The sequence below is a fragment of the Oryzias melastigma genome, linkage group LG13 (assembly GCF_002922805.2).
Source record: "Oryzias melastigma strain HK-1 linkage group LG13, ASM292280v2, whole genome shotgun sequence".
NCBI lineage: Eukaryota > Metazoa > Chordata > Actinopteri > Beloniformes > Adrianichthyidae > Oryzias > Oryzias melastigma.
This window is the reverse complement of record NC_050524.1, coordinates 11177355-11187855: the sequence shown is the minus strand read 5'-3', so window position 1 is coordinate 11187855 and position 10501 is coordinate 11177355. Positions and strand designations below refer to the sequence as shown.

Genomic DNA, 10501 nt, shown 5'->3' with positions numbered 1-10501 from the left:
AAACAGATCATTTAAGTAGATTAAATGGCACTCATGTTCCCTTGTGAGGGTCCTACCTCATATTTATCCATCTGAGCTCAACGTTTTACATCCTCAGCTCAAGGTTCTGCTAGCATGATTTTTAAAAGAGTCAATATAAAATTGTAAAAATCTGTTGAAAGCTCAAATTTCCAGTGTTTTGTCAGTGAATTTCTACCTTAGCCACACGTAAGTGAAACTCTGAACCTTAAATGTTTTTCCTTTTTTAGTCAAAGTTGTGCAAATCTAGTGCAGCAGGATCTTTTTAAAGGAGTCTGCCGTCACATCGTCCATTTCCACTCAGAGCGTGAATGGAATAACTCAGACTCCATTATGATGTAAACTTACTACACAACTCTTTTTCTCAGATTTATTTATCAATATCTTCACTGAGATGCATTTTTAAAGGTTCAGAAAGATAAAAGACAGTAAAAATACACTTTTAAAAAAAGTAAAGTAAAAAAAAAGTCCAAATATTATTTTTCTTTATTTTAATTTACAATATGCAACTTTAGAATTAAGAAAACATAGTTTTACATTTTTTGCTCAAATCCAATTTAGATTTTCCAATAACGACAGCGTTGCCCTTCTCTTTTATCGAATTTAACTTATTAAAAATATAAAGATTTACTCTTTAAGATTCTCTTATAGCCAATAAACTTAAATCAAACCCATTTTTAAGCACAACAAAATCATAATTTTTGCTTTAAAAGACAAATCTCCCCACATTTTGTCTTGCTTTATTGTTTAACAATATGTTTTGTATTACAACCTGTAATCTAAGTTGCCAAAAAATACAAATGTGCCATTTTTCTTTATTTTCTGAGAGCATTTTCCAGTAAACAATCTGTATTTGTTGCTTACAGTCAATCAGGTATTGTAAGTGATAGTTGGGCTGTGCTGTGTAAGCTCCCCTCATCGTTCTGCATGTTAACAAACCAGCAGACTCGGACGTTCTGGATCACATTCAGCAGTAATCTGGAGGATCGTCTGCTGCTTTCTGTTACCTCAGGCTATCTTGAGATACAGGAAAGCGGGGCTTGCTCTGCACTTTTCCCTGCCCTGTCCTCCACAGAGCCCCAATGAGGCGACTGCATACGTCCTGCAGAGACCCAGGAGGTCTGTTATATGCAGCTGCTCTACAATGGGCACTGCCTGGGGTTGGAGAGGCAGGCTTTGATACGACATGGGTCACACAGAGAGCTCGAGCCTTTTAAACTTGCTGAAGATCCTTGCTGCCACTCCTCTTTTGAGGTTCTTGCCCTCCCCCTGCTCTTAGGTAAAACTTTTTTTTTTTTTTTAACCTTTTTTCTCTAGAAGCCAAGTGATAGTTTATCATCTTCTTACTGTAGAGGTGGAAGCATTCTAGATGATCTAAAAACACCTTTTTTCTGTGACTTTGCCTCTGTGGAAGAAATTCCTGCTGAATCCGGAGAAACCAAACTGGACTGAATAGCATCCTTTTCTCCCTCCGACACTTAAAGAGGTCGCCCAGCTCCAAGATAACTGACTTTTTATGAGTCCTTTTCCATTGTGTAGCAATGGGGGTCATGAGTCCAATGGAGTGCTTTATTGTTCAGCGGTAGTGTTTACAAGGCATGGCAGGCTGTTGTAGACTTGATAGTATGTTGCAGGGGACATTATGAAGTCTGCCTGCTGCACAAAATGGAGGACAGACACTTATTCGGGTGAAATACTGCTCTGCAGCGTCCGTATTCAAAGCAATGGTGGAATACTCTCGCAAACCCTTTTGTTTTCCTGCTGATAGTTAAATGAAGCAATTATTCGCTCGTGTTTGTTAGTCTGAAGTCGAGTTTGAAGCAGGAAGCAAATCAACAAAGCGTCACATCTGACTGTTTTTAGCCAGACTTTGGTGCAAGCTTCATGAGTTTGAACTGAAATGTTCGTCTTTTGATTGATTTCCACAATGGTTCTTGTTCTAAAAGTAAAATAAGTCTGAATGAGGATGTCTTCATCTGCTTTTCTGCTGCACTCATGAGGAAATCAATGCTCCCGCCCCTCATTGCTCACCTCTCGTGTCAGTGCCTCTCCCTGGCTTTATCTTAAACCCGTTGTATATCAGCGCCTTCTGTCATGTCGGACCTACTTGTGTCGGGCGCTCGGGCTGTCACACCCGGGTCAGGGACGGAGGGCCCAGGGAAGATGGGAGATCTGAGAGCAAACAGAGTCTGTCTCTGCACTGTCACTGAGGGGGGGCGGTGCGCTCCCCGTGTCCGTGCGGGGCTGAGCCTACAGGATAAGAATGTGTTTGACATTGCTTGTAATTGTGTAATGTTTACTCTGTTGATATCAGAGGGGTCCTACATCAGCAAACAGGCATTTGATTGTCAGGTGGGGTGGGGGGGGGCATTCCTTTGGGACAACGAGGGTCTCAACGTGAGATTTATTTCCTTGCCGCTCCTTGAATCATTTGTGAAATGAGATTTAAGATGCCACTTTTGCAAGTTTTATATACATATGTAAAATAAAGTTTTGTTTTTTCCAAATCTATCCTGAAGGGGTTTAAATGGTAGATGCCATTGGGGTGGGTCATCAGCAGTGCTTGTGCGATGATCAGAGAGCCTGATGGGAGTTTTGCTGTTGTGGCTGCGTGTACATAGTAAATGGCCTTGGCTTGGCTGCACAGATAGCAGCAGTGGACGGGTCAGTGTGTTTGTTTGCCTTCTGCTCTGCCTGAGTCAAAGAGGAGGTGAGTCTGGTTGGCTGGGGTGACGGGGTAGAGAGGTATTGGTACTGCATATGGTTAGGTTGATAAAATCGATCAATCTGTCTAAACTTAACAGATCAATAATCGATCCATGAAAGTAGAGATCGATCTAACGCAAAATGCTAAAATCCGCTTACTTATAATGGGATTTCCCATAGGACGGCTAACGCTAACGCTCAGTCGACTTAAACATACATTGCTGACTAAATGAACACAGCTTTATAAAGTCACAAGCATGAATTTTCAAAACTTTTTTAAAGTAACCATTTGGGGTCTAAAACACATTTTTTTGCCAAAACTTTCTTCTTCTTCTGGAATAAAAGTGTAATTCTAAAGCGCGATCGCCACCTAGTGGCCAAACTGAAACACTTTCCAGGAGAGGCAGAAACATTGTTTGAGAATCCACGTAACACTGTAAGATATTAACAATCTCATAATTTCACTAATAAATTTTACAATATGTGATCTGTATCAGATTAATATGAAAAACACACATACACACACATATATATATATATATAGATTACTAATGTATTTCTAAAATGTGTCTAAATGTATAAACCGGGAAAGCTCGAAATTGAATTGAATTGACTGGATCGAAACAATCGAAAAAAAAAAATCGCAATCAAATTGATCCAGGCTCTGGTGAATCGAATCAATTCTGAAACTGCAGTCTATTTGCCCTGCAACACATGTGTCAAAGTCAAGGCCCAGGGACAGGATCAGGCCCGCTGGGTGATTATATCCGGCTCGCCAGATCATTTATATTTTTGTTATTTAAGGACCCTCCACGTCAATAATTGAGGTTTTAGGTGTCCCCAACTTGTTGTTTTTTTAACGTGCTCACCGTTCCAATTAAAACAAGACTCCTCAAACTCCGAGTTGCAAACTGGTACTTAGACGTGGACCGCATCGGTATCCTAAATGTAACCCGGTACCGGACACAGGTCGGTACCGGTTCCAGATGTGGTACCAGTTCCAGATGCAGACCAGGCAAGGGTAAAGGTACCGGGTTTGGGTATTGGTACCCTTCGTGTCCCGAGGTTCGATTTGCGTTCAAAAGTTACGTTTTTAAAGTTAAAAAAAAAATAGTTTGAGTGTGTTCAATAAATGTTTATCCTGTAAGGTGTGTTTTGGATTTTGGCCTCCTGTGCGATTGAGTTTGACCCCCCTGCCCTACATACTTGTATTGGGTATGAGTTAAAGGTGATAGACCAACACGCCGTTTTTGTGTTTTTTTCCTTTTTTCAGTGCGATACAGCCAAGGCCCCGGCGAGGCCGCCTCCTCCACCAGCATCAGTCACCACAGCAGCAACGCCATGGTGACCAGCCAGTCTGTGCTTCAGCAGGTGTCTCCGGGAGGCCTGGAGCACAGCCACAGTCTGCTGTCGCCTGACGCCAAAATGGTGAGCATCTGGGCCTTCGACGCTTTAGATTAGATAAGGAAAGCTCCCTTCACCTCCTCGGCTTGGACCCGCTGGCAAACGTCAACAATTAGCGCATTGTGCTGTTGTGCGAAGGTGGAGCTGTGGTGGCAGCCTTCATCACAATCACCCACACATGTGCATCGCTGAACCAATAAGTCTGACAAAGAAACATTCTCTCTGTATTGATTAAACGCCATGCAAACTGGAGCCAGAGGTGGAGGGCTGCTTGTTCTGCCAGAGAAATGACGCCAACATTTGCTTATGCCCGAGGTTTTTCTTTTTTTTTCCTGCACCTACAGTGCTTCTCCCCTTTGCTCTAGTCTAATATTTAATCAGTGACCAGGAAACACGTGCATGAGCCCATTGCATTGGAGCTGCAGTGCAACAAGTACCTCTGATATGCATGTCAACATTCAAATGTATCTTCCTCAACCGTTTTTTAAACTTTTCTTTCTGGATAATTTCCTCCTATTTGAGAGTGATCTGTTGATGTGCAAAACTGTTAACTTTTATTCTTTTTTTATGTATTTCTCTTATCTGTGTTACTTACACAAGAGCAGTGTTGTACAGAAGAATCTGAACTGAGTCAACATTTATGTCTCATGTTAGCTTAGGAGGACACATCAGTTTCACTTTGAACATGGATTTACACAGCAGACGCCCTAGCTGTGTGAACTTTGAGTGTCTGAAAACAAACGTTACGGCCATAAAGTCATTTCATTTCCCTCATTTCTCATCAGATTTCAGGTTCAGGTGGAGGACTTCCTCCTGTCAGCACACTGACAAACATCCACAGCTCCCATCACAGCCACCAGCAGACGCAGAACCTTATCATGCCTCTCTCGGGAGTCATGGCCATAGCGCAGAGTGAGTCCAGAGCAACCTCTACGTGGGCAGATTTTCCTTTTATTTCCCCGAATGACGGATTGACCTTGACGCGTCTTTCCAGGTTTGAACACGTCGCAGTCGCAGACGGTGCCGGTGATTAACAGCGTGGCGGGCAGCCTTGCGGCGCTGCAGCCGGTGCAGTTTTCCCAGCAGCTCCACAGCCCCCACCAGCAGAGCCTCATGCAGCAGTCCCCCAGCCACATGAGCCAGCAGCCGTTCATGGCGGCCGTCACACACTCACACAGTCAGTATTGACATCTGTGCTTTATGTGAGAAGGTTATGTCTGTTCTTTCCTCTTGCTTTAAAAGTGAATCAGTGAAGTTTATTTATAAAGCGCTCTACTGCTCCCTCAGGGTACCAAAGTGCTTTACAATAAGAAGAAAGACAAATTGATGAACAGACATTAAAAAACAATGGCATAAAATAAAAACAACAAACTATGTAAAATTCAAATAAGAATTCAATAAAACTACCGAGTAAAGCCATTCTAAAAGGTTAGTTTTAGTTCATGTGTAAAACTGTTTTGGTCTGATGTTATATGGGTTCTGCAGGAATTTTACTCCATAACGGGGGGCCAGCAATGGAAAAAGCACAGTCACTCCAGTGTTTCTGACACTACCCGGGCAGCAAATACTGGCTTACAGACCTTAAAACTCTTGAATGTGGAGAGTTAAAGCTTAGCTAGTAAAAGTGGGGCAAAATAACGTCAGATTTTATTAAATTAAGATTTCCTATAAAATCTTACAAAATGTAAAAATATGGACAAAAGTGGGTCATATTTCATTAAAAAAATAGTCACTTTCATTACAATGAAACAAATTTGCACATATAGTGCCTTTTGTCCTACTTTGCCAAGACACCTGTGAAACCAAGTAACCAACCAACATAATAAAAGAACAAAAAAAAACAAAAACAAGAAATTCAACCATGCAGTTAAATAAATAAGTAGAGAGAATTTCTGCAGAAATAATAAGAATAACATCATTTCCTGGACATAATTTTGAAAAACAGGATGAGTCTTCAAGAAAAGAGCTGTTTCTCACCACTTGTAAAAATATGCTATGTTTTTTTATTTATGTTTATTTTTAATCTTAGACTCTGGGATTTGAGAATCTACAATATTAGCATTGAGTGACATTTAATCCTTGAAATCTTAATACAATAATTCAAATTTGATTGTTTTGATAGATTAAAAAAGGCAAAGCAACAAAGAAATGGTTGGAATTTTTAAATTGTAAATTTTATTTCCTAGTTTAGTGGAACTCAGTGGTGTAGCTGGTGGGGGTGTCTAAGAATGATGCATAAGCGTCATAATTGTTTAAGGAACCAATAAATAAACTAAAAATGTATTGATGATTTTGTTATTTTTGTCAGTAATCATACTAATGTTGACTCAAAAATTGTATGTGGGGGAGGGGGTCTTTTTCTGAGGGGCAGCGGCCCCCCCTTGTCCCCCTGTAGTTCCACCCCTGGTGCAACTACTTAAAATTAAACTTTATTTGTACAGCCCTTTTCCTGCCACAGAGCATCTCAAAGTGCTTTTCAAAATAAAATAAATAACAGTATAACAAAAAATAGTCGTTAAAATAGCAATAAATAAAAACTGTTATAAAAATTGAATTGATTATTAGTCAAAATTGTAAAATTCAAATTAAAACATGTGGTGAACTACATAAAAGCTATACTAAATAGATGAATTTTGAGTTTTCGTAAAAACCTCCACATTTGATGAAGCCCTAACATCCTTAGACAAGCTGTTCCACTGGCGTGGTGCATACTCAAAAGCATTTCATCTAATATTTGGTTTCATCCCTTTCTTTAGTGTACTCTCACAAACAAGAGCCGCCACAGTACTCCCACCCGTCACGGTTCCCCTCGGCCATGGTGGTCACAGACGCCAACAGCATCAGCACCCTGAGCTCCATGTCCTCCAATAAAACGGTGAGTCTTCACCCCACATCAGCTCAGTGCAGCCTCACCTTCTGGCCGGTGTGTGTCTCCTAGTAACACATGTGGGTGTTTGCATGAGAATCAGCGTAAAGATTGTGTTGATGCGCATAATTCACCCTCAGTTACAGCACAATCGAAGCACACGCAAAGCTAGAAATGTGTTTGTCTGATGATTGTGCGTTTTTGATTCCTGTCATATTAGGATGCTCCTGTAAACAAGATGGTGCAACTTGGGGGTCTCTCTTGGGTAAATACCTCTTTATCAGTTCAGTCCTGTAGCTGGAATGAGTGACACTGCACACAAGGCCGATCATTGAAGTCAGTTTGTAGCTGTGCACGCTGATCCTTTAACTTCTTGTTTGGACTTGCTGCTGATGTTCAAACACTTTCAGACAAACACATGAGATGGATGTATGGATAGGACACTCCTCTCAATTCCTATTTCCTCTCAAACAGCTGTCTAATCAATCACACGCTCCCTCGGCCTGAACACCTCTTGATTAATGCTCCCTCTTTCACTTTCTTTCCTCGTGGAGAGTCATCTCTGCCATCAGGAAATGAGATCTGTTAATCAAAGTTCCTGAGCAACTCTGCTGCTTTCCTCCGTGTGAGGCTGTAGATCTGATGGATCAAATGAGGGGCGGAGGAGGTTTTTTTTTCTTTTTTGTAATTACACTTCTTCCTCTTTCCGACTTCTCCCTCCTCTCCGTGATCGCTCTTGCCTGAAATGTTGTCCACGGTGCTTTCACACGCTCAATTTCCCACGGTGAGGCAGCGCACTCGTACCGTCCTGATGGGCTGGCAGCTGAATGCGGCGTGTAGAGTTCGTGTTTTGTTGGAAAAAACAGTTTTAAAAATGACAGTTCTCATAAAAGTTCATTTAATGCTAAAGTAATGATAGCAGGTGATATAATGAGGGAACAAAACAGCACAACTACAATTAAATTCATCAGGATTTCTTATTTTATCTTTAAAAAATATATAAAATATGCTTTTAGCTTTAGACTGTAAAAATAACCCCTTAGAAAAACAAGACTTCTATTCTGTTTTAAAGTTTTACCAAAAAAAAAAAAAATCTGTTAAAAATGTAAAATGTCAATAAAGTTTTTTAATAAAAAAGCAAGTCTTTCTTTTTTTTGGTCAATAATAAAAACTTTTCTCTAAAATTATATAAAAAAGAAAAATCTACATCCACCTGTTTCTGCATGTAGGTCACACCGTTATTGTGCAGGATTTTACTAACTCGTTTTTATGTGAAGAGCAATTTGGAATTTTTCTTATCAGGACATCTTTTAAAGGGGGCAGCCTTCTTCTCGTGACATGACTGGCGTGGTCAGGCTTTATAGCTCTCGCTGTTTACCGAGAACCTTCCATTATACCCGAGTCTGTTTAACACTCACCTCTGCCCAAAGCTCACCGTCTAATGACTCGGCTCTTGGCTGCAGGTTCGCTTTTATCAGATGAAGTTGTTTGCTGGCCGCAGGGTCACTCTGAGGTCAGCTGCCTCCACCCTTCAGAGAGGCAGGTGAAAAATAAATTCCACAAACATCCTAACAAAAATAGAGATTGAAGAAAAAAAAAGCTTTTCAGAGTCAGGGGGAAGAGGGATGGGGAATTTATTTGGTCAGGTGTGGTAGTCTCAGGTGAAGAGGTGGCTTTTCAAAGTAAAAGCAGTAACACAAGCAGAAATCCCTCATTCCCCTTAACATAAGGAGCATGAGGAATATAAAAAGAGCAGATGTTCTGCATCCTCTAAAGTCTCAGAATTTATCTTTTTGACATTTATTGAAGTGAACACAATTTTTTGAAATGCTAGTGCCAGATAAGCAGATTTGGTGCAGGTTTTTCTGAAATTTTAACAAGTTTTACCTTTTGAGAAAAACATGCAACATATTTATGTGCTACAACAAACTAGCTGCTGCGTATATTCAAAAGTAAAATTACAGAGTGAAAAGACAGAAAGTCAATAATATTGATCAGGTTTTTTTCATTTTTAGCATCCATCCTACCTTAAAAACAGATTTTCTATTGGTGCATAATTATTATTGTTCATAAAATCTGACCATTTTCTCTGATCTGAGAAAAAACTAAATTGAAACTTAATTCAATAAAGGTTACAGTAATAAAAATATGATTTATTATTAGCTCCCTTGTAGAAAAAAAACTAAATTTTATTGAAAAGCTGCTTTAATATGTATTATTTTGTATTAATTTATATTTTATTTAACCAGATGAAGCCTGCTGAGATTAAGATTTATTTTTCAAGAGTTTTGGGAAGAGGTTGGCAGCATACGTAACACAAATAAAGTTGAAACACAAAACAGAATAATGACTTTAGAATTTTATAATTTAAAATTTAAAGTTGAGGTATAAGAAAGTGACTTAATGGTTATAAATGGGAGCATATGTAAACAGTCAGGGTGCAAAGTTAATAGCATCCATATGTGATGTTTTTTTTTCTTATTGCATATTTTGCAAACATACTATGTTTTATATAATGGGTATTTATTTTTTCTCTCCTTTCTGTTTCAGTGTCCTCTTCAAGCTTGGTGAGAGCGTCCACCTGACTTCCTCGCTGCCCGGCAACCAGAGCACATTTTACCACCTTCTCACCTCAGTTACCATGACAACTCCTAATAGCTCGCGACAGCGGGCTCACTGATGAGTCAGTCGACAAACACACAGGAGTGATGACGGTGGGCAAGACGGTGCAAATGAGAAATGTGGACAGAGGCGGAAAAAAAAAAGGATTCACCTTTCGCGGCACACGAATGATCAACGAGGATTGCACGAAAACAGTGTTCAGCTCTCCTTATCTGTTGTCACAAAAGGAACAAAAGCACACAAAGGAACTTTGGGGAACCTTTGTGAACACTGATTGAAGTTGGAAACATGACAGAGAGCCCTCCGCTGTGGTGTGTGCGTGGACTGAAAGTGTGCTAACTTGCACGTGAGCGGACTGTGTAACAATCAGAATAACCTTTATTGATCTTTTGTATGCATTTCTTACTGGGGCTTTAAAGGAGTCTTCCATTTTATTCATTGGCACTCTGTGCTGGTGATGCCTGTCTGAGTTCATTTTGTAAACTGTGATTGAAAAGACAATCTCAAAAGGACTATGCAATGTGTGAGTGTAAGTAAGTGATGTTTTGTATGACGGGGATCCTGCACACGACTCCACACACTTGAGGCTGGAAATGACTATGCACTATCAGCTGTGTAATATACCCCCAGTAGAGCTGCCTGTAGGATAAACTGAGAGCATTTGTATGGATGTGTGAGTAGCATGTCAATGGACTGGATTTTTTTTTTATTTTTATTTTTTTTAGAGAAGGGGGCACCAACACACCAGCTTTAAAAGAGGCCTTACCTTTCCATGGAAACCTCTGACCATTGTTTGCACACATGTTCAGGTGAATTTCAGGAATGGGACTCGCCCTCCCCCTTATCTCCCCAACTTCCTGTCACAATGTGAAATAGGACAAACAT

At 40.2% G+C, this 10501-nt stretch overlaps 1 protein-coding gene across 2 annotated transcripts in view; it reads left to right on the top strand.

Annotated features, from left to right (window-relative positions):
- Window positions 1–10501, top strand: part of hnf1ba (HNF1 homeobox Ba) — a 15204-nt gene extending 4703 nt beyond the window's left edge. Inside the window, exons 5-10 of one of the 2 annotated variants that reach the window (XM_024276580.2) lie at window positions 3998–4152; window positions 4914–5040; window positions 5123–5305; window positions 6885–7003; window positions 7215–7259; window positions 9545–10501. In XM_024276580.2, the coding sequence (XP_024132348.1) occupies window positions 3998–4152; window positions 4914–5040; window positions 5123–5305; window positions 6885–7003; window positions 7215–7259; window positions 9545–9565 (650 nt within the window). In that variant the 3' untranslated portion in view covers window positions 9566–10501. The remainder of the gene's footprint in view (window positions 1–3997; window positions 4153–4913; window positions 5041–5122; window positions 5306–6884; window positions 7004–7214; window positions 7260–9544) is intronic. The other variant, XM_024276581.2, reaches the window with a different exon arrangement.